Raw genomic sequence first — 24982 nt, 5'->3', positions numbered from 1 at the left:
ATCTAAGTGAAGTACCTTACATTTCTTACTTTGAAATAGTATATACAGAGCCAGCTTCCTACACCATGTCTGCCAGCACCCCTGCAATGGTGACCAGGGTGGTGTGGATGTCCCTCAGGTACTCCCTTATCCCCAGGTACTGTCTCTCCTGCAGCCGCTGGTTCTCCTGCAGTTTGGCCAGTATCTGGCCCATGGTCTCCTGGGAATGGTGGTATGCTCCCAGGATTTTGGTGAGTGCCTCGTGGAGAGTCAGTTCCCTGGGCCTGTCCTCCCCCTGTCGCGCAGTAGTCCTCCCAGCTTCCCTGTTGTCCTGTGCCTTTGTCCCCTGAACCGTGTGCCCACTGCCACTGACCCCAGGTCCCTGATTGCCCTGTGTTTGTGGGGTTGCCTGGGGTCCCTGTAGTGGTGGACACACTGCTGATTGACGTGTCCTGGGGACAGTGGTATGGGCCCGCTGGGTGGGTGCTGTGTTGGTGTTTCCTGAGGGGGAGGCTCTGTGGTGGTTTGGGACTGCGGTTGGTCCACCGACTGTCCAGAGGTCCCTGATGGGCCAGGTTGGTCATCCTGATCCAGGCGTGCAGCTCTGCTGTCATCACTGTGGGCCTCTTCTGGGGGTGGACTGGATGTTGCTGGCACCTCCTCTCCAGTGACGTTGTGTGGGGGTCCTGTGGGTATGTAAATGGAGTGTTATTTTTGCTGCGTGTGACATCTTGTGCATGGGTGTGTTTCCATCTATGGTTGTTATTACCAAGGCAGCTTTGGCTTGTGTGAGTAGTTATTTGGTTGGCTAAGTGATTGTCACTAGTGTGCATGCTGTGATGATGGGTGTCCGTGCAGGGCTGTGAGTGTGGTCCATGCATTGACGCTGCATGCAGTGCTGGGTACTGGGAGGGGTGGGTTGTGATGGTGGGGTGTATGTGAGGTAGTGGGGTGATGGGGTTGAGGGCAGGGGGGTATGTGATGGCATGCAGGTAGGGGGGTGAAAGTAGTAAAGAGTTGACTTACCAGGGTCCAGTCCTCCTGCTACTCCTGTGGGCCCTCAGGATGCATGATTGCGAAGACGTGCTGCTCCCATGTTGTTAGTTGTGGGGGAGGAGGTGGGGTCCACCGCCAGTCCTCTGTACAGCTATCTGGTGTCTTGCAACCACGGAACGCACCTTCCCCCGTAGGTCGTTCCACCTCTTCCTGATGTCATCCCTGGTTCTTGGGTGCTGTCCCACGGCGCTGACCCTGTCCACGACTCTACTCCATAGCTCCATCTTCCTAGCAATGGATGTCTGCTGCACCTGTGATCTGAATAGCTGTGGCGCTACCCGGATGATTTCCTCCACCATGACCCTTAGCTCCTCCTCAGAGAATCTGGGGTGTCATTGTGGTGCCATGGGTGTAGTGTGAGTGGTGTGGACCACCCAAGAGTCATCCCTGGTTCTTGGGTGCTGTCCCACGGCGTTGACCCTGTCCACGACTCTACTCCATAGCTCCATCTTCCTAGCAATGGATGTCTGCTGCACCTGTGATCTGAATAGCTGTGGCGCTACCCGGATGATTTCCTCCACCATGACCCTTAGCTCCTCCTCAGAGAATCTGGGGTGTCATTGTGGTGCCATGGGTGTAGTGTGAGTGGTGTGTGTGAGGGTGTGTGGGGTGATGTGTTGGGGTGTGCTATGAGGTGCGTGGATGGTGTGTGGGTGATGGTGTTTTGTGGCTCAGATTCCGTGGGTGCTCCTGGCTTGTCTCTCTCTCAGTTGTCAAATTCTTTGGGTTGTAAAGGGTTATGGGTATTGTGGGTGTGTGTTTTATAGTGTTGTGGGTGTGGTGTGTGTATGTGTGTCAGGTGTGTGTAGTTTGAATTGTCCAATGTGGTGTAGTTTTGTGTGTGTGTGTGTATTTTGAGCGCGGCGGTCTGTACCGCCAATGGTTTAACGCGGTTGAATGACCGCTGCGGTGATTCGTGGGTCCTGATACTGTGGGTGTATTTCTGTTGGCGTGACGGTGTGGGTTTTGGTACCGCCAGTTTATCACTGACCTTTGGTGTGGCGGACTTGTGTGTGAGTCTATATAGTGGCGGATTTCTGTGTGTGGGTCATAATACCCGTAGCGGTATACCGCCGCGGTCGAGGTATGTTGGTGGCAGGCAGCATGGCGGTAAGCGGCACTTACCGCCAATGTCATAATGAGGGCCTAAATGCTTTGTATACGTGTACTGTCTGGTTGCTGACAGCTCAGCTTTGATGTTACCAGACATCTGTTTCTGAGTTTATGTGGGGTACAGGGACTATGTAAAATTTGATTTTTGTGTTAGATGTGGGAGGACACTAGGATTACCATAGTACACTCCACCTACACAAACTGGCAGCCCTCAAAACCCAAGATTAGTGTGGCCAAAAAATTTGAACATTTTGAAAATGCCCAAAGTAGGTGGGATTATCCCAGTGAACCTTTACCAAAAGTGGTTAGGGTGTCACAGGGAATCCCCGAGAGACACTCCCATCCATTCACTTGTGCCAGGCTTAAATGTGGCACTGCCAGGCACCTACTTAAGACCACTTCTAGACCTGTAGTAGGTCAGAAGAGGACTGAACCTGCTGATTGAGACCTGAAAACAGCTTAGAAGATTGGACCTGCTCTCGCTCTTATACCCAGGACAAAGAAGTCAGTAAGGGTCATAAGACTGACCTCCTGTCAAAGCTACAGGAACAGAACAAACTGTAAGAGGCACTTTCCTGCAACTGGTCATCAGACCTTTGGCTTCCAGACCTGGACTAAACCCTCCTCTTCGCTCTGCCTGCATTCTAGCCTGTGAGTGTCTATGTGGCACTTTGGGCTTCTTGGTGCTATTTCTACTTAAAACATTACAAATTAATATGGTTCCCTTTATTAGATGTTTTGCTTACTAATTTTTTTTGTCCATTTTCAAATTCATTTTAGTTTTTTTAATTCTCTTGCATTTTTACTTTGTTACGGTTTTAGGACCATATTTATACTTTTTGCGTCAAACCAGTGCCAGCGCTAGTTTGCGTAAAAAAACACCAGCTAACGCCATTCTAACGCACCAGGTGGGCGCCTTATTTATGGATTGATGGTAGCCGGCGCTGTGGGCTGGTTAGAGTAAAAAGAAATGACTCTAACCGGTCAGCGCAGTCATAGGGAAGAATAGGGGTTGTGCGTCAACAAATGCTGCAATTCCGGTTAGAGTAAAAAAATCATGGCACCCACACTGAAATGCCCCCTGTCTTAGCAAAGACAGGAGTCATGCCCCCCTGCCCAATGGACTTATGTCCCCTGGGCATGGCCACTGGGCACAGTGGCATGTAGGGGGGCCCAAGTTAGGCCCCCCATGCCACTGGGAAAAAAATATATACTTACCTCTACTTACCTGTACTTACCTTGGATGGGTCCCCCCATCCATGGGTGTCCTCCAGGGGTGGGCGAGGGTGGCAGGGGGTGCCCCTGGGGGCAGGGAAGGGCACCCGTTGATTCCTTCCATGGTCAGAGACCATGGAAATGAGCCCACAGGTCCCTTAACACCTGCCCTGACCCAGGCGTTAACAAACGGTGCAAATGAGGCTCGTGCCATTTTTTAAGGCCCGCCCCCTCCTGTGCGTCAAAATGACGCAGGAGTATAAATAAGGCGCACTGGCCTTAATGTAATTTTTTGGAAGGGAACGCCTACCTTGCATGTCATTAACGCAAGGCGGTTTCCCGCATCCAGAGAATGACGCACACTGCTGAATTTTGACGTTCGCGGGGTTAGGGCGCCAAAGTATACATATGGTGTTAGGTTTGCGGCGAATTTGCGTCAAATTCGGCACAAAGAGAGAATAAATATGCCCCTAAGTATTACATAAATAATCTTCACACATTGCCTCTACCTTTAGCCTGTCAAACATAGCTACCACAGGGGTTACTTCAAGTGAGTACTTACCGACGCCACTCCAACTAATACCCCAATTTCTTACCCTGGAGTACCGGTGGAGAAACCGTTGGATGCTGCCTGGAACTCTCCACTTCATCTTTGGAAGCGACAAACATGAATTGTGTATTCCAAAGGTACAGTTTGGAGGCTGGCTCTTGCAGTCCCTGCCCTCTCGATTGCTCCTCTCAGACTGGTACAGCCAACATTTTGGTCACAATGTGTGAGTCGGAAAGCTCGGAGTGCAGTTTGGTGTCTCCAGGATAGGAGAACCACAAAACCACGTCAGAAAGATAAAAGAAGCGGTAGTAGTTAGCTATGTGGTAATCTGTGGGGAGCAGCTGCCCCAGAGAACAATGTGCATGAACGGGCCGGAGAAATCCGCGAGATTCAACTGGGCCTTGAGTCTTCTTCTGCTGGCACTCGCAGTCTGACCCACAAGGAAGGATCCCTGGCATGTCCTGAGGAACACCTCTACTGCTTCAGACTGACATGCAAGGAAGGATCCATGGCGGGTCCTGAGGATCACATCTACTCTCTCAGACTGATACACAAGGAAGGATCCCTGACAGGTCCTGAGGATCACATCTACTGCTTCAGACTGATACACAAGTAAGGATTCCTGGCATGTCTTTAGGATCACATCTACTGCTTCAGACTGATGCACAAGGAAGGATCCCTGGCATGTCCTGAGAATCACATCTACTGCTTCAGACTGACACAGAAGGAATGATCCCCAGCATTTTCTGAATGATCACATCTACTGCTTCAGACTAACATACATGGAAGGATCCCTGGCATGTCCTGAGGATCACATCTACTGCTTCAGACTGACACAGACGGAAGGATCCCTGGCATGTCCTGTGGATCACATCTACTGCTTCACACTGACCTACTAGAAAGGATCCCTGCCATTTTTAGAAGGATCACATCTACTCTCAGACTGACCCATGACAAAGGATCTCAGGCATGTCCTGAAGGATCACATGTACTCTCTCAGACTGACACAGAATAAAGGATCCCTGGCATGTCCTGAAGGATCACATCTACTGCCTCAGTCTGACTCACAACAAAGGATCCCTGGTATGTCTTGATGCATCACCTCTACTGCCTCAGTCTGATGCCCAAGAAAGGATCCCTGGCATTTCCTGAAGTATCACATCTACTGCTTCAGACTGGCATAAAAGGAAGGATCCCTGGTATGGCCTGTAGGAACACATCTATTCTCACAGACTGACCCACTTGTTCCAGGCAGCTTCTGCTTTAAGTCTATTCCTCCTAAAGGTGTCCAGCCCTAGGCTTTGTGTCACAGTGTCAGCAGGAAGGCGGGGGAGACAATGGAAGTCTCTTGTCAGGGGAGCCCAAAACAAGGCCACAAAAGAAGAAGCTTCCCCAGTTAACTGCCACTTACCTTTTTGGGGGCCACATGCTCAGGAGCAGTGGAGGAGGAAAGTACGTGGGTTTTTCCTACACTTTAAAGGTACTCGCCATCTAAAGCACTGTGCACTACAGTTTAGTCCACTACAGAGAACGTTATTATTGCTTTGTTATAGACATGCAATTCCCACTGCAGCGTGGGCTCCCTCCATCCTACGGGCCAGGATATTAAAATGGGTTTGTGGGTGGCCACAGCTATATGAAAGACACATACGCCATGCACACTGACATGCACATACATGCAACCCACACACACGCACAGCAAAGTAGGCCCTTGCAGGAAACTTGAAAACCAACTTAAATTCTTGGCACCACCAGTGGGCAAAGCTCCCTGACATGCACCTGGTATAAAGTCCTGTCCTGCCACTATAACTTGTTGCTGTCACCCCGGCAAGTCCCCCAGAGCTCAGCTAGCTGATGGGGTGACAGTCAGCAGAGAAGGTACCCGCCCCTCCAGACCACAAAGCCTGGCTCTGCAATGCCTTTTGGGTCACCGGGATTCATACACACACAGGCATGGTTGTCGTGTGTGCTGATGCCAGAAGACTAATATCAACAGAACTTGCCAGGGGGAGCTTGAGGCAGGAGCACAGCCTCTCCTGATCCTCTGGTTTCATTTTAGATTGCGTGTGACTGGAGAGAGGTTTGCGCAGTGGCACATGCGTGTGACTGGAGAGAGGTATGCACAGTGGCACATGCGTGTGACTGGAGAGAGGTATGCACAGTGGCACATGCTTGGGAGTGGAGAGAGATGTGTGAAATGGCACATGTGTGTGACTGGAGAGAGGTGTATAGGTGTATGCAGTGGCACATGCGTGTGACTGGAGAGAGGTGTGTGCAGTGGCTCATGTGTGTGACTGGAGAGAGGTGTGCGCAGTGGCACATGCGTGTGACTGGAGAGAGGTGTGTGCAGTGGCACATGCGTGTGACTGGAGAGAGGTGTGTGCAGTGGCACATGCATTGGAGTGGAGAGAGATGTGTGCAGTGGCACATCCGTGTGACTGGAGAGAGGTGTGCGCAGTGGCACATGCGTGTGACTGGAGAGAGGTGTGCGCAGTGACACATGCGTGTGACTGGAGAGGTGTGCGCAATGGCACATGCGTGTGACTGGAGAGAGGTGTGTGCAGTGGCACATGCTTGGGAGTGGAAGGAGATGTGTGCAGTGGCACATGCGTGTGACTGGAGAGAGGTGCGTGCAGTGGCACATGCATGTGACTAGAGAGAGGTGTGTGCAGTGGCACATGCCTGTGACTGGAGAGAGGTGTGTGCTGTAGCACATGCGTGTGACTGGAGGGAGGTTTGTGCAGTGGCACATGCGTGTGACTGGAGGGAGGTGTGTGCAGTGGCACATGCATGTGACTAGAGAGAGGTGTGTGCAGTGGCACATGCCTGTGACTGGAGAGAGGTGTGTGCTGTAGCACATGCGTGTGACTGGAGGGAGGTTTGTGCAGTGGCATATGCGTGTGACTGGAGGGAGGTGTGTGCAGTGGCACATGTGTGTGACTGGAGAGAGGTGTGTGCAGTGGCACATGTGTGTGAGTGGAGGGATGTGTGTGCAGTGGCACATGCGTGTGACTGGAGAGAGCACGTGCTTTGAGAATACAGTCAGATTCTGTGTAGTGGCAACGCCTCACTGGGTGAGGACAGGGGACCCCCAGTGTGTCTTTGTCCCACTGCCCTGTATTTACTGGCTTGAGCCTGCAGTGCTATGACAGGGGATCCCCAGTGTGCATTTGTCCCATTGCCCAGTCTTTGCTGGGAATTAGTCTGCTGTCCCTATGACAGGTGACCCTAGCGTGTCTTTGTCCCACTACTCAGTCTTTGGTCCAATGACAGGGGACCCCCCAGTGTGTATTTGTCCCATTGCCCAGTATTTTCTGGGTTGAGCCTGCTGTTGTACGACAGGGGACCCCTAGTGTGCCTTTGTCCCACTGCCCAGTATTTACTGGTGTGGGCAGCTGTTCTAAGACAGGGCACACCTGCAGTAGAGCAGAGGTCAGGGGTTGCAGTGAGCTGCTCTTGAGCACAGGCTGGTGGTGGCAAGGTGGGCTGTGGATGGTGAGAGGGGGTGGGGTGCATCACCATGCACACTCCAGGACTGTAGATGAGGAGGTGGTAAAAGTATGAAGTAGTGTGGTCGCCAGACACCCTGGGTCATCCAGGAGAGAACACACTATCCTGGGCACCTGATAACAGATGGCGAGTGGCTGTACCAGGACAATTGTGAGAATCCAGGACAGAATGATACAATGAACCTCCCATCCCTGGAGGGAACACTCCAGCAGACCACCTACCTTTCACACCCACCCCATGGTTCAGAATTTACTCCACAGCACTCACCTGTGGCACCCACCTCAGAGAGCCACACCCCTCCAGAACACTCACCTGTGGCTTCCACTTCAGAGAGCCACACCCCTCCAGGACATTCCCCTGTAACATCCATCCCATGGGTCCCCAGCGCCCCGGAACACTCACCTGTGGCACCCACCTCAGACAGCCACACCCCTCCAGAACACTCACCTGTGGCACCCACCTCAGAGAGCAACACCCCTCCAGGACATTCACCTGTAACATCCATCCCATGGGTCCCCAGCGCCCCAGAACACTCACCTGTGGCACCCACCTCAGACAGCCACACCCCTCCAGAACACTCACCTGTGGCACCCACCTCAGAGAGCCACACCCCTCCAGGACATTCACCTGTGGCACCCACCTCAGAGAGCCACACCCCTCCAGAACACTCACCTGTGGCACCCACCTCAGAGAGCCACACCCCTCCAGGACATTCACCAGTAACATCCATCCCATGGGTCCCCAGCGCTCCAGAACACTCACCTTTGACACCCACCTCAGAGAGCCACACCCTCCAGGACACTCATCTGTGACACCCACCTCAGAGAGCCACACCCCTCCAGGACATTCACCAGTAACATCCATCCCATGGGTCCCCAGCGCTCCAGAACACTCACCTGTGACACCCACCTCAGAGAGCCACACCCCCAGAACACTCACCTGTGGCACCCACCTCAGAGAACCACACCCCTCCAGGACATTCACCTGTAACATCCATCCCATGGGTTCCCAGCGCTCCAGAACACTCACCTGTGGCACCCACCTCAGAGAGTCACACCCCTCCAGAACACTCACCTGAGGCACCCACCTCAGAGAGCCACACCCCTCCAGAACACTCACCTATGGCACCCACCTCAGAGAGCCACACCCCTCCAGGACATTCACCTGTAACATTCATCCTGTTAGGTCACACTCCTCTAAACCACTCACCTGTAACATCCATCCATAAGAGGCCACACTCCTTCAGGGCACTCACCTATGACACCCACCCCAGAGGTCCACACCCTTTCAGGGCACTCACTTGTGATAACTATCCCAGAGGATCATTCAAGGCACTCACCCATAACACCCTTGCAAGGAAGCCACACCCCTCCAAAATGCTCACCTGCAACCCCAATCGAAGGGGTCCACACCCCCCAAGGCACTCACCCCTCCAAAGTACTCACCTGTGACACCCTTCGAAAGGGCCCACACCCCACCAGAGCACTCGCCCATAACATCCATCCAGAGGACACATCTGTGCCACCCATTGCACGAGTCCACGCCCAGGGGCATAATGCAGAACCCTGCAGACCCTGGGGAGCATGAGGGCCCAAACACTTCAGGTGCCACCAAACCTTCAAGGTGCAGACATTCAGCCCCAGATCAATTAAATACTATGAGGTATGGGAGACTCAGGAGCCCCTCCTAACAATTTGAAGGGGGGCATCATTTTGCATTTCACCACTGTCCACACACCTCTAAAGCTCTCACCTTTAACACTTGAATCATCCCCAGGGTGTTCAATTGTGATACTCATACCAGAGCACTCAGTGCTCACCTGTGACATCCATCGAAGGGGGCCACACCCCTCCAGAGCACTCACCAGTAACACTTATCTCAGAAGACTCACCTGTGACACTCATTCTAGAGCACCAGTGACACCCATCTCAGAGCACTCACCTGTGATACTCAACCGAGAGCACTCACCTGTGACACCCATCTCAGAGCACTCACCTGTGAGACCCACCTCATAGCATTCACCTGTGACACCCATCTCAGAGAACTCACCAGTGGCACCCATCTCAGAGCACTCACCTGTGACACCCATCTCAGAGCACTCGCCTGTGATACTCAACTCAGAGCATTCACCTGTGACACCCATCTCAGAGCACTCACCTGTGATACTCAACTCAGAGCACTCACCCGTGACAACCATCTCACAGCACCCACCTGTGACAGCCACCTCATAGCATTTACCTGTGACACCCATCTCAGAGAACTTACCAGTGGCACACATGTCAGAGCACTCACCTGTGACACCCATCTCAGAGCAGTCACCTGTGACACCCATCCCAAAGCTCTCACCTGTGACACCCATCTCAGAGCACTCACCTATGATACTCAACCCAGAGAACTAACCTGTGACACCCATCTCAGAGCAATCACCAGTGATACTCAGCTCAGAGCACTCACTTGTGACACCCATCTCAGAGCACTCACCTGTGAGATTCAACTCAGTGCACTCATCTGAGACACCCATCACAGAGCACTCACCTGTGACACCCATCTCAGAGCATTCACCTATGACACCCATCTCAGAGCACTCACCTGTGACACCCACCTCATAGCATTCACCTGTGACACCCATCTTAGAGCATTCACCTATGACACCCATCTCAGAGCACTCACCTGTGATACTCATCCCAGAGTGCTCATCTGTCACATCCTTCCCTGGGAAGAGCTGCTCGTGCACTGAGGCTCTTATCTCACAGAAAACAGTGTCCTCCTCTCCGTCTGCATCAAACTGAGCAACAAATTCAAAGGGAAGGGGAGAGACAAGGAAGAGATTAGATAAAAAAGAGGAAAGAGTTTAGATAGTGAAGAAGTTTGATAGTGAAGGAGTTAGATAGTGAAGAGGTAAGAGGTTATCTAGAGAAGAGGTAAAAGGTTAGAGAGTGAAGAGGTAAGAGGTTAAATACAGAAGAGGCAAGAAATGAGATAATGAAGAGGTAAGAGGTCAGATAACGAAGCGGTGAGATGTTAGTGAAGAGGTAAGATGTTAGATAGAGAAGAGGTTAGATAGTGAAGAGGTAAGAGGATAGATAGAGAAGAGGTAAGAGGTTAGATAGTGAAGAGGTAAGAGATGAGATAGAGAAGAGGTAAGAGGTTAGATAGAGAAGAGGTAAGAGGTTAGATAGTGAAGAGGTAAGAGGTTAGATAGAGGTAAGAGGTTAGATAGTGAAGAGGTTAGATAGTGAAGAGATAAGAGGTTAGATAGTGAAGAGGTAAGAGGTGAGATAGAGAAGAGGTTTGATATTGAAAAGGTTGGACATTGAAGAGGTAAGAGGTTAGCAAGAGAAGAGTATAGAGGTTAGATAGTGAAGAGGTAAGAGGTTAGATATAGAAGAGTATAGAGGTTAGATAGTGAAGAGGTAAGAGGTTAACTAGAGAAGAGGTAAGAGGTTAACTAGTGAAGAGATAAAAGGTTAGGTAGCGAAGAGGTAAGGAGTTAGACAGAGTAGAGGTAACAGGTTAGATAGTGAAGAGGTAAGAGGTTAGATAGTGAAGAGGTAAGAGGTGAGATAGAGAAGAGGTTTGATAGTGAAGAGGTAAGAGGTTAGACTGTGAAGAGGTAAGAGGTTAGCAAGAGAAGAGGTAAGACATTAGATATTGAAGAGGTAGGAGGTTAGATAGAGAAGAGTACAGAGGTTAGATAGTGAAGAGGTAAGAGGTTAACTAGGGAAGAGGTAAGAGGTTAGATAGTGAAGAGGTAAGAGGTTAGGTAGCGAAGAGGTAAGGGGTTAGATAGAGAAGAGGTAAGAGGTTGGATAGTGAAGAGGTAAGAGAACAGATAGTAAACATGTTAGACAGTGAAGAGGTAATAGGTTAGATGTGAAGAGGTAAGAGGTTAGATAGAGAGGTAAATGTAGATAGTGAAGAGGTAAGAGCTTAGAAAAGAGGTAAGAGTTTAGATAGTGAAGAGTTACGTGTAGATAATGGAGGGGTAAGAGCTTTGAAAAGGGGTAAGAGGTTAGATAGTGCAGAGATAAGAAATTAGATAGGATGCAGTTAAGAGGCTAGATAGTGAAGAGTTAAGAGGTTAGACAGTGAAGAGGTAAGCGGTTAGATAATGAAGAGGTAGGGGTTAGATACTAAAGAGGTAAGAGTTTAGATAGTGAAGAAGTAAGAGGTTAGATAGTGAAGAGGTAAGAGGGTAAATAGTGAAGAGGTAGGAGGTTTGCTAGAGAAGAGATAAGAGGTTAGACATTGAAGAGGTAGGAGGTTATATAGAGAAGCGGATAGAGGGTAGGTAATGAAGAGGTAAGAGATCAGATAACAAAGCGTTAAGAGGTTAGATAATGAAGCAGTTAGATTGTGAAGAAGTAAGAGGTTAGACAGTGAATAGGTAAGAGGTTAGCTAGAGAAGAGCTAAGAGGTTAGACAGTGAAGAGGTAAGAGTAGCTAGAGAAGAGGTAAGATGGTAGATAGTGAAGAGGTAAGAGGTTAGATAGAGAAGAGGGTAAAGGTTAGATAGTGAAGAGGTAAGGGGCTAGATAGAGAAGAGGTTTGATAGTGAAGAGGTAAGAGGTTAGCCAGTGAATTGATAAGAGGTTAGATAGTGAAGAGGTAAGAGGTTAGATAGTGAGAGGCAAGAGGTTAGCAGGAGAAGAGGTAAGAAGGTAGATACTGAAGAGGTAAGATAGAGAGACAAGAGGCTAAATAGTGAAGAGGTGAGATGTTAGTGAAGAGGTAAGAGGGTAGAGTGTGAACAGGCAAGAGGTTAGATCATGAAGAAGAAAGAAGTTAGTGAGGAGGTAAGAGGTTAAATAGTGAAGAGGTTAGATAGTGAAGAGTTAAGAGTTTAGATAGGGAAATAGTAACAGGGTAGAGTGTGAACAGGTAAGAGGTTAGATAGAGAAGAGGTAAGAAGTTAGATAGAGAAGAGGTGAGAGGTTAGATAGAGAAGAGATAAGAGGTTAGATAGAGAAGAGATAACAGGGTAGAGTGTGAACAGGTAAGAGGTTAGATAGAGAAGAGGATAGAGGTTAGATAGAGAAGAGGGTAGCTGGAGAAGGGGTTAGATAGAGAAGAGGGAAGAGGATAGCTGGAGAAGAGGGTAGATACTGAAGAGGTAAGAGGTTATATAGTGAAGAGGTAAGAGGTTAGATAGTGAAGAGGCAAGAGGTTAGATAGAGAAGAGGATAGAGGTTAGATAGTGAAGAGGTAGGAGGTTAGATAGAGAAGAGGATAGAGGTTAGATAGTGAAGAGGTAAGAGGTTAGATAGAGAAGAGGTAAGAAGTTAGATAGTGAAGAGGTAAGAGGTTAGAAAGAGAAATGGAAAGAGTTTAGGTAGTGAGGAGGTAAGAGATTATGGGGTGAAGAGGTTAGATAGTGAAGGAGTAAGAGGTTAGATAGTGAAGAGGTAAGAGATTAGATAACGAAGCGGTAAGCTGTTAGTGAAGAAGTAAGAGGTTAGATAGTGAAGAGGTTAGATAGTGAAGAAGTAAGAGGTTAGATAGTGAAGAGGTAAGAGGTTAGACAGTGAAGAGGTAAGAGGTTAGCTAGAGAACAGGTAAAAGGTTAGATAGGGTAAGGTGTAAGAGGTTAGATAGTGAAGAGGTAGGAGGTTAGATAGAGAAGAGTACAGAGGTTAGAAAGAGAAGAGGTAAGAGGTTATATAGTGAAGAGGTAAGAGGTTAGATAGAGAAGAGGTTTGATAGTGAAGAGGTAAGAGGTTAGACAGTGAAGAGGTAAAAGATTAGCTAGAGAAGAGGTAAGAGGTTAGATAGTGAAGAGGTAGGCGGTTAGATAGAGAAGAAGATACAGGTTAGATAGTGAAGAGGTAAGAGGTTAGATAGTGAAGGGGTAAGCCGTTAGCTAGCGAAGAGGTAAGAGGTTAGCTAGAGAAGAGGTAAGAGGTTAGATAGTGAGGCAGTAAGAGGTTAGATAGAGAAGAGGTAAGAGGTTGGATAGAGAAGAGGTAAGAGGTTAGATAGTAAAGAGGTAAGAGGTTGGATAGAGAAGAGTTAAGAGGTTAGATAGTGAAGAGGTAAGAGGTTAGCTAGAGAAGAGGTAAGAGATTTAATAGTGAAGAGGTAAGAGGTTAGGTAGAGAAGAGGTTAGATAGTGAAGAGGTAAGAGGTTTGATAGTGAAGAGGTTAGATAGAGAAGAAGTAAGAGGTTTGATAGTGAAGAGTTAAGAGGTTAGATTGTTTTATAGCTATTTTAGCCATGTTTTAGACACCTTATTTTAGCAAACTAGGCCTGCCATTGTGCACTTTATCCCAGTTACATTTTATTCAGCATCCCTTTGTTTTTCTATCATTAGAGCAGCAAACAGAGTACGTGACACCAAGAAAGGACTCAGAACGCTCGTCTGAAGTTTCTGTTAAGAAAGAAGAGGAACTTACACAACAAAAACCCCAATTCAAAAAGAAAAAAATGGCAGCAGTTGCAATACAACATGCCACTCAGGAACAAAGCTTTACTGAAGAACAGGAAGTGGGCATTAGCACTGCCAGACAGTGCAGCAGAGGTCACAAAAGTTCGCCGGTATCTTCAAAAGATTCTGGTGGTGAAAGCAACTGATGATTTCTTACAAGTTCAGACTGGGGACATGCGTGTCTCCAAGCCCGACAGTGTGTATAAAGTAACTATACAGTTAGAAGGAGACATTGAACACACAATCAACACCATCTTTTGGGATCGCGTCATTACCATTTATGATATCTTGCTGGCAGAGATTGGCCACCACAGTTTGTCCATAGTCTCCCTTATGGGGAAGAAATAATTGAAAAATCATTCTCGCCCCTTGTTCCCAGAAAGCTTGTAGGAATACACGCCATTGATTGGCCAGTGATGTTATATCGCAACCACGTAGGGTGGGATGAAGATTCACCCTATCATGTAATGCAAATCAAATCCCAACCTCAACCTCAACCCCAATATCCAATAATGCATGAAGTTAAAGCGCCCGTGAGGGTAATCCTCACACAGATAGAGTACCAGGACTTAATTGAACCCTGTGTCTCACCAATGAACAATCCATTGTTCCCCGTAGCTAAACCAGACCATTAATACAGAATAGTTTTAGACTACAGACATTTAGCAGTCACACATGCACATTTGCTAAACAAAATGCAAACAGCACTTATGAACCATTTAGTGCGCAAAAAATATAAAACAACTTTGGAAATTTCCAACTAAGTTTTCTGCCAAAATATATAGGCCCTGATTCGGACCTTGGCGGGCGGCGGAGGCCGCCCGCCAAAGTCCCGCCGTCAGGTTACCGTTCCACGGTCGAAAGACCGCGGCGGTAATTCTGACTTTCCCGCTGGGCTGGCGGGCGGCCGCCTTCAGGCCGCCCGCCAGCCCAGCGGGAAAGAGGCATCCACGATGAAGCCGGCTCGGAATCGAGCCGGCGGAGTGGAAGCTGTGCGACGGGTGCAGTTGCACCCGTCGCGTATTTCACTGTCTGCGCAGCAGACAGTGAAATACATTTAGGGGCCCTCTTACGGGGGCCCCTGCAGTGCCCATGCCAGTGGCATGGGCACTGCAGGGGCCCCCAGGGGCCCCGCGTCCCCCCCTACCGCCATCCGGTTCCCGGCGGGCGGACCGCCGGGAACTGGATGGCGGTAGGGGGGGTCGGAATCCCCTCGGCGGCGCAGCTAGCTGCGCCGCCTTGGAGGATTCAATAGGGCGGCGGGACACTGGCGGGAGACCGCCAGTGTTGCCGGTCTGACCGCGGCTTTACCGCCGCGGTCAGAATGCCCTGCGGGTCACCGCCGGCCTGTCGGCGGTGCTCCCGCCGACCCTGGCCCCGGCGGTCTAAGACCGCCGGGGTCAGAATGACCCCCATAGTGCCTGAATGTCGGGACTTAGTAAGTTTCAGAGCCTTAGGCTCCTAGGAAAAATTTTGCCTACTCCCACAAGGGTACCAAAACAGTCCAGGACTGTTTTTAGCTCCTGTCACATCTATTTTACACAACATTGACCCTGATACGTTGTGGTACGTGGATGATATATGCCCTACAGACGACGACTTCATGCAACATGTAAGACAGGTAGCCCACATTATTGTGGGATTTGCCAAATTAGGCTACAAATTCAGGGGCATATTTATACTCCGTTTGCGCCGAATTTGTGTCGTTTTTTTCGACGCAAATTCGACGCAAAACTAACTCCATATTTATACTTTGGCGTTAGACGCGTCTAGCGCCAAAGTTCATGGAGTTAGCGTCATTTTTTTGCGTGAACACCTTCCTTGCGTTAATGATATGCTGCGATGCTATTGCGATGCTATTGCGTCGGATTTATACTCCCGGGCAAAAATGACGCCCGGGAGTGGGCGGGACTAAAAAACCTGCATTCGCGCCGGATTTTAGCGCCTGGGTCAGGGCAGGCGTTAAGGGACCTGTGGGCTCAGAATGAGCCCAGAGGTGCCCTCCCAAGCCCCCAGGGACACCCCCTGCCACCCTTGCCCACCCCAGGAGGACACCCAAGGATGGAGGGACCCACCCCAGGGAAGAGAAGGTAAGTTGTGGTAAGTATTTTTTAAAAAAAAAAAATTGGCATAGGGGGGCCTGATTTGTGCCCCCCTACATGCCACTATGCCCAATGACCATGCCCAGGGGACAGAAGTCCCCTGGGCATGGCCATTGGGCAAGGGGGCATGACTCCTGTCTTTGCTAAGACAGGAGTCATGTTAATGGCGTCTGGGCGCCAAAAAAAAATGGCGCAAATCGGGTTAAGACGTTTTTTTTGCCTCAGCCTGACTTGCCCCATTTTTGGACGCCCAAACGCCATTTTTCCCAACGCCGGCGCTGCCTGGTGTACGTGTTTTTTTTTCACGCACACCAGGCAGCGCCGGTCAGCTAACGCCGGCTAACGCCATTCAATAAATACGGCGCCCGCATGGCGCTTCAGAATGGCGTTAGCCGACGCTAATTTTTTGGGCGCTAAACTGCGTTAGCGCAGTTTGGCGTCAAAAAGTATAAATATGGGCCTCAATTTTTTTTAAACTAAAATAGTCTTCCTCAGTGTCCTGTTTTTGGGATACAAATTATAAGATGAAGGCAAGAGCCTAGAGTCAACATTTTTAGAAAACTGCGCACAGCCTCCTTACACCATCAAAAAGCTCCAGTCTTTATTGGGCTTCACTGCTGTTCAGATGCGAGACCTCTAGCCCGGGGGAAACATATCATTGTCATATTCCCTTTCCTGGCCCTTGAGGCTGCCACCAAAGCTAGTGTTCCTAATGCTAAAGCATTAAATCCATGTTAGATCCAATGGCCAACGTCTCTGATGGCCACTGATGTTGACTACGTCTTTGACAAAAAAAAAATAACTCAAGATTTCTCCAATATGAACTTGAATACCCAGTTCCAGCAAACACATTGCCTACTGAACAATATTGAACAATTTTGTATACTGATGCTTCAGCCCAACCAGCTGTAGGCACTAAAGATCAATATTCTGCCACTTGTGCAGTCATGAGTGGCTACATGAAGGATGGTGAAGTCCATCAACACACTTTCACGCAGACATTAGGGGACTTCACCACACAACTAGCAGAGCTGAAGGCTCTGGTGATGGCACTGGAACACACAGATCCTGAACAGCTGATGCTGATTGTCTATGATTCATATTATTGTGTCCAGTCCTTCAATGAATATCTGCATTACTGGCATCAGAATGGGTTCAGAGATTCAAAAGGAAACACCATTAAACATACTTTTGTGGGGGAAAGTAGTGGATCTGAAGGAAACGCTACCCAATGTCCATGTTGTACATACACTGGGACGTTCTAACTCGTTCTAGAACGAAACTGGATGATGAAACACTGGCTGCTGTGAAAGCTTCGGCTGACGGCATACCCATGCCAAAGGCATATCCTGCCAAATATTACTACTGCATATCAAGCCTCAATACAGCCCTAGTAGTAATACCAGGAGTAGGTAATTGTGTGATTTCCAATAAAGATCAAAACCAGAATTGATAAAAGCAGCACATGAGGGAGTTGCTTCTGCCCATGCTCCTGTGGCGGCTACAATATCATTGTTACAAGCATGCTAAAGGTGGTCAGGTTTATACAAACAGACCAAGCAGTATGTCCTTTGTTGTGACATCTGTCAACAAATAAAAGGGTCCACCGTCAAACGCCTACTGCAGACACCCTTCATAATTTCTAACAAACCATTACAATGTTTGTACTTGGACAATTGTGGTCCCCTAACACCTGACAGTGCATACAAATGCATTTTAGTTGCTGTTGACTCATGCTCCAGATTTCTATGGGTTTGGCCACAACATCCGGGTGACGCTCAAACTGTTTTTAAAGATTTGTGAGTCTTTATCAGTACATATGCCGTTGGGACTTTCCATTCAGACCGGGCCCTGCTTTTGCCTCAAGGACTTATAGGGACGACATGGCTTTGTTAGGGATCCAACTCCATTATTGTCTCCATTTCATCTCGAGGGAAATAGTGTTGTGGAGTGAAGAAACCATAATTTTAAGTAATCCTTAACAGCCATAGTATTAGGCACGAGTCATAGCTTACACACCTGTATGGAGTCCAAAGAGCACTTAATAATCTGCCTAGAAGGTTCCTGGGGGGGCGTACCTCATAGGAATGCCTGTTCGGAAATGAATGTGTGTTCCAGAACTTGATGGTCCTGGAGCAGAGGCAGCAGATATACATTTTTAAATAAATTAAAGTGTCTTGCAGGACTGACACCGGTTTTATGACAACAACGCATCTACCAGTGCCGCCTCTTTAGGAATAAGGGATGTACCAATAACATCTACCAGCTGGATTAAAAAAAGTTGGGGATCTAGTGTGTGAGGATCCGCTGCCTGGTTCACTTTGTCTCCATCGACAATGTCAAGCTACACCATATGGGCGATCCTGCACAGCAGACTTAGGGGACACTTGGGTAGTACTCAAATCCCTCTCACTATGGACCAGGATGTTTCTCTATAGGTTTTAAGCAACAACGCTGATACTTCTTCGAGCTTGGGAAGGGTGGAAAATGAGCTTTGATTGGTTCCACTAACTTCTATTACTACAAATAACACCAATAATATTGATCGATTTTATTCAAATTCAACAAAAACAGATGGTATAGTCTACTATGAACCACAGCAAGTGACTTCTGCCAGCTATCCTCTTTCAAACTCGGCACCAGTTTTTGCCCAAACTGCTTCTGGATATATTGCCGACATCAATGACACTTTCACCTTCTCATCTGCCTCTTCTGCAACAGAACTGTCAAGAGCATTTAAGCTGATAATTTGGCTCAAAATTAACTATTTCATTCTTCCATGGAACTATCTATGGTTTTTATTAGCTGTACTTGCCTTACTCCTTTGGATTGGGTTTGTCATTGTTTTCTTTTTACTGATACATTGTTATTATCTTCCTGAACACTCTACAGTTGAAATGGTGGATGGGGCCCTAAAATCAAATTTTTCCGCTCACAAGGTCTGCAGGGACTTGTCTTTAGTGAACATTTCCGCTGTACCAATTCCTGATGGGATTGTTTGGGATTATTTGATATATATGGCCTGACAGAGGTCATCCAAATTCCGTATGTATTTAAACTTTCCATGAACAATGTTATACCACCTGGAGTAGTTTTGGATGATTGGGGTGTGAAAACAGTTGATTCTATGATGTCTAATTTTCAATATTTCACTGTATTTGAAAGTGAGAATGTTTATCAATCCAAAGAAAATGATAGAGATATGTTCTGTTCTAATTATTATGGACATCATTTCATTCACAGAGCAAGTACTCCAAAGACAATTTTTTATTTTACGCAGTGGGAACACTGTGTGACGCCACCAGTGGGGAGTTCCAAAACGTATACTGAAGAGTTTGCATAGTTCTCTTGGCACAATGTTATAAATGCTGAGTCGTATTATTTTAAATTGCCAGTGATGGAAAGTCAACACATGTTATTTACAGATACAAAATTGATTTGTACTGATTCCTTTGTTTCCCGGTTAGCTATAGAAGGCTATGAATATTGGTTGAAGTCGATAGACTTAAAAAGTGTGTGGGAGCTACAAATGGGCAAATAAGGGGAAAGGAAGCTTGATACCTGTTCAAATGATATTTTTAAATGAAACAGTACAACAAACAAGTTGTTCAGGCTTAGCAAAAATTAAGGAATTGAATGCGCCCAGTTTTCCTGCCCTGCAAAATTGTATAAATGGCAAAAGTATATAAATGCATCTGAAGATCAGCTCGATGAGTGGGTCCGGAATGGAACATTTAGCACATCACTCTCATGTTCAGGTGGGTGGTTATAGTTGCTGGTGGACCCCAATGGGTACCAGATGCATTTTGTAAACTCCACGGGGGTTTTTAGAACAAATATGCCGGACCCTCGCTATGTGTCATCGGAACACTTGGGTATAGTGACAACATATAGGCCCTCATTCTGACCCTGGCGGTTTGAAACTGCCAGGGCGGAGGGCAGCGGAAGCACCGCCAACAGGCTGGCGGTGCTTCCTGGGCTATTCTGGTCAGAAAAGGAGAACCAGCGGTTTCCCGCCGGTTTCCATGGCGGCGGCGCTGGGATTCCGACCCCCTTCCCGCCACCCTGTTTCTGGCGGTTTTTACCGCCAGGAACAGGATGGCGGGAACGGGTGTCGTGGGGCCCCTGGGGTCCCCTGCACTGCCCATGCCACTGGCATGGGCAGTGCAGGGGCCCACTAACAGGGCCCCACAAAGATTTTCACTGTCTGCTTTGCAGACAGTGAAAATCGCGACAGGTGCCACTGCACCCGTCGCACCCCTGCAACTCCGCCGGCTCCATTCGGAGCCGGCTTCCTTGTTGCAGGGTCTTTCCCGCTGGGCCGGCGGGCGGCCTTTTGGCGGTCGCCCGCCGGCCCAGCGGGAAAGCCAGAATGGCTCTGCGGTCTTCTGCCCTCATAGTGTAGGGAAGTTATGCCAACAATGGTTAAAAGGTTCCTCACTAGATGCTGTTAAAGAAAACCTCAGTCTCCTGTCTAATGATACAGATTTACAGGATTTCCTGTTAGGCCCCAGAAGGCAATGCAAAAAGCGCTTCCTATAGGCAGTATATAATGAGATTTGGAAACTTTCCCAACAAGAAGCAGCTGCCTCGTTAAGGCAAACTGATCAGGAAAATTTACAGAAAGCATTAGCCATTGTAGATAATGGGATTAAGGCCTTGTCCGACCGGATATACACTTTAAACAGCATTGTATTCTCTGCAATAGACATAGTACAGAGTGACATGTCATCTTTACACCATGGACAGAGTCATCTAAGGTCCATTATGCAGTTAGGTTGGACACTACAAACACTGAAATGTTCCCTGGCAACACATTAGTGCAAGGGACATATTTTCAACGTTTAACTTAATGTGACAATAAATAATGGCTAAGAAGGAAGCGACTTATGTCATGCTTTACATCGAGAAAGTAGAAACGTTGCCTTTTACTTTGGCTGAAATACCATATGCTGACTGGCTAATACATGGGGTTATATATCTGCCTGTTTCAACATTTCAATTTATATCCTGCTTGAAGCACATTCCAGTATGCAGATATGAAAGGCTGTGAGATAGTTACATACACAAGGTGTGGGAGTTTCCCTTTTCGTACAAATATTTCAATGGCATGAAAGAGGTCTTTCTTAGCAGTAGTGAATGTGAGGCCTCTGTGTCACATTCAATGGTTTGTAAACAGCTCTCCTTGCACGGGGGTGTGATGCCTTTGGGGCAAATTTGGCTTGTGATCTGAAGGGAATCCCAGTCCCCTTGATTAGACCTGCGTTCCAGGTGCTCTCAAATGGCAGCTATGTGCTCCTTAACAGTGAGAGCTGTTTTCGAATGCGAGCCGGAATAGTTTATGTCATTTTTGTCTCCCAAATTGTCACACGCTTTGAGAATGTCCTCTTTTAACCCACAAAAAAACGAGAAGTAGCAGAGATTTGCGTCCTCAGATGTGAATTTTGACTAGTTGAGCAGACTCAAGGATTTATTGTTCTCAAAAACATGTGTCGCTTACATCAGTCCCTTTTAAGTACAAACTTTCTGAGACACTTTGGTGAACTCATGGGATGACTATTTAAAGCGTTTAGTACTACTGGAATCGTGCATTTCTTTAAGGCTGTTGGTTCTGGTTTCGTTCACATCTACTCCTCTATATTTTACTTAATACCATGAACCATACACTCAATATTTTTGAGTATTTTCAGGGAATTTCCGATTATTTTGGCTATAATAGGTGGCATCATGCTACTGCTACTTTTTCTGCTAAATGGCTGTCCCTTCACAACAAGGAGGACTGAAAGCGCTTCCACTAGCGCAACTGTGTTGTGAACGTATGATGCAGTATATTGGAGCACCACTCCTGGAAGACCTGGAGTGTGACTGGTCTCTGTCATTCAGACTGGTTTTGAATTGTGTGCAGCCCGTGTTTCGATGTCTTTGGTGCCTCTTTGAATGTGCACTGAAAGTCTGTCTTTCTATGCGGTGCTTACTTTCATTGGAAGCTGATCTGTTGATGTTCTCGCTGAGGGCTCATTATCAGACATGCGCGTTGAGGGTGCGTTTGCTACAGGAAGCTGCTTATGAGTTGCCCTTTGTGGATGATGCAGCTCTTGACTTAACATCGGGCACAAACGGAATGCTGCTGCCTCAGCTGGAGCTCAGGCTTTAGAACATGAGTGCTCTATGGTTTTCATTGGCAACAATTTGGACATTTTACCACCTGCCGAAGTGGAACATTTCCTGGCTTCAATTGTCCCGGACATAATTGTCAGTTTTAAAAATGACACTGACTTTTGAATTTGGTTTTATTCCCGCCACTACTGAAGTTTAAATTGTCCTTCTTTTTTCTTCATGCTCACGTGTCTTTTAACTTGTCATTATTGACATTTATGTTTATATTCTTTTGTAAATAGGTTTTATTAGGCTTTTATTTCATTTTAGGCTTTGAACCACCTTTGAACTGGCAAGGGGAGGGTGTTGTATATCCCTTTTAGCCATGTTTTAGACACATTATTTTAGCGAACTAGACCTGCCGTTGTGCACTTTAGCCGTGTTACATTTTATTCAGCATTGCTTTAATTTTCTAGCATTAGCCACAGTTCCGGTGTTGTTTTATTTTCTCTATCTATTTGTTCCTTTGCCTAGGAAAGCATCACATTCTTAGCATTGCAGTTTGTGCTTTCCTCAAGGCTACAGTCAGATAGAGTTGCCGGCAAAAGTGCTACGCTGTGTCTCCAAAATTCACAGAAACATACACATCCTTACGTGGATACACTTTCTTAGAATATCAACTGTTTTATTATAAAAACACTTCTTTGTCAAGTAAATGTTAGAGGGAGATTCCAGCCAGATGACCACGACTGAATGCTGATTGCTGTTTGCATTTGCTACAGCTGATTGCTTAGACTACTGGACCCCTGGCCTACATGGAAATAGTGTCTCTTTAGACAACAGGCTTCCTTGCTCAGGTATGGGGGATGATGTCTTCCCAGGGGGGAAACCTGAAGGGCAGATTAGGGATTATTATGCTGTCCTCTAACATAGCTTAGTTAGGAAAGATATCTATTATTCTTAATGACAGTACGGTGGGACTGTTTTTGTGTTTCACACTCCTTGTCACCTTTTTGCTTTTAGTGTGTTTTATCATCCTAGTTATTGCAATACATGCAGTTTTATCTAAGATACAGTTACTTCAATAAATTCTTCTTGAACCATATTCTGCCTCTATTGTCTCTGCCCGTGTGTGACCTAATGTAACTGAGAAAAAGGGACGAGATCTGATCGACCACGATTCCCCTGAGGAGTCCTCCTTGTCATGCACCTGGTTGTCCAATCATCCCCACTCTTAGGCAGAGATGAGGTGCTGCTAGTTAGCCAGAAAACCTAGATTAGGCTGACAGTTGTCACATGGTGTGGGAATGGACTCAGTTCCCTACATTCCAGGTGATTCTGCCGCCCAAATCCAATAGCCTCATTAGAATAGTGAGAACCTACGCGACAACGCTGTGCTTTAACATAGCTTTGGTAGGATATATATATATATATATATATATATATATATATATATATATATATATATAGATATCCTTCCTAGTGACAGTATAGTGGTACTGGTTTTGTGTTTTACTCTTGTCATAATTTAGCTTCTAGGCTGTTTTATCATCCTAGTTATTGCAGTACATGCCATGTTATCTAAGTTGCAGTTACTTCAATAAATTCTTCTTGAACCATACTCTGCCTCTGTTTGTCTTTGCCTGTGTGAGACTAATGCACCTGAGAGAAAGGGATGAGATCTGATCGACCACGATTCCCCTGAGCAATCCTCTCTGTCATGCACCTGGTTGCCACAAGCATCTCAGCTCTTGGATGGAGATGAGGCACTGCTAGTTGGCCGGAAAAACCTAGATTAGGCTGACAGTTGTCACATGGTGTGGGAATGGACTCAGTTCCCTACATTCCAGGTGATTCTGCCGCCCAAATCCAATAGCCTCATTAGAATAGTGAGAACCTACGCGACAACGCTGTGCTTTAACATAGCTTTGGTAGGATATATATATATATAGATATCCTTCCTAGTGACAGTATAGTGGTACTGGTTTTGTGTTTTACTCTTGTCATAATTTTGCTTCTAGGCTGTTTTATCATCCTAGTTATTGCAGTACATGCCATGTTATCTAAGTTGCAGTTACTTCAATAAATTCTTCTTGAACCATACTCTGCCTCTGTTTGTCTTTGCCTGTGTGAGACTAATGCACCTGAGAGAAAGGGATGAGATCTGATCGACCACGATTCCCCTGAGCAGTCCTCTCTGTCATGCACCTGGTTGCCACAAGCATCTCAGCTCTTGGATGGAGATGAGGCACTGCTAGTTGGCCGGAAAAACCTGGATTGGGCTGACAGATGTCGCATGGTGTGAGATTGTACTCAGTATCCCACAATTCAGGTGATTCTGCCGCCCAAATCCAGTAGTCTCATTAGGATAATGAGAATCTATGTGACAAGATAGAGAAGAGGTAAGAGGTTAGATAGTGAAGAGGTAAGAGGTTAGCCAGTAAAGAAGTAAGATGTTAGCTAGAGAAGAGGTAAGAGGTTAGATGGTGAAGAGGTAAGAGGTTAGACAGTAAAGAGGCAAGAGGTTAGCTAGAGAAGAGGTAAGAGGTTAGATAGTGAAGAGGTAAGAGGTTAGATAGTGAAGAGGTAAGACGTTAGATAGAGAAGAGTATAGAGGTTAGCTAGAGAAGAGTTAAGAGGTTAGATAGTGAAGAGGTAAGAGGTTAGATAGTGAAGAGGTAAGAGGTTAGATAGAGAAGAAATAAGAGGTTAGTGTTGGAGGCTGGCCCTCTATGTATTGTACAAAATCGAGTACACTATGCAGAGGGTCCGGGCAACCACACGTTGGGTTCCAGAGGTACACATTAGACTACCTAATGCTCCAGTTTTTAAGGTAGCTGGTCAAGCAGTTAGGCTAAGCCAGAAGATATGTTAAGCATTTGTTGTACTCACAATATCAATCATGCACCACACACACTCAACGAATAACTCGAGGC

At 47.2% G+C, this 24982-nt stretch overlaps 1 protein-coding gene across 1 annotated transcript in view; it reads right to left on the bottom strand.

The window, feature by feature from the left end:
- The window catches only part of LOC138302238 (adenylate kinase isoenzyme 5-like), a 182834-nt gene that overhangs the window by 12304 nt on the left and 145548 nt on the right, over nucleotides 1-24982 (bottom strand). The window contains exon 7 of the mRNA XM_069242557.1: nucleotides 10094-10208. Within this exon, the coding sequence (XP_069098658.1) occupies nucleotides 10094-10208 (115 nt within the window). The remainder of the gene's footprint in view (nucleotides 1-10093; nucleotides 10209-24982) is intronic.

Source organism: Pleurodeles waltl, chromosome 6 (assembly GCF_031143425.1).
Source record: "Pleurodeles waltl isolate 20211129_DDA chromosome 6, aPleWal1.hap1.20221129, whole genome shotgun sequence".
NCBI lineage: Eukaryota > Metazoa > Chordata > Amphibia > Caudata > Salamandridae > Pleurodeles > Pleurodeles waltl.
The sequence above is the reverse complement of the archived record's forward strand: the minus strand, read 5'-3'. Positions and strand labels throughout refer to the sequence as shown.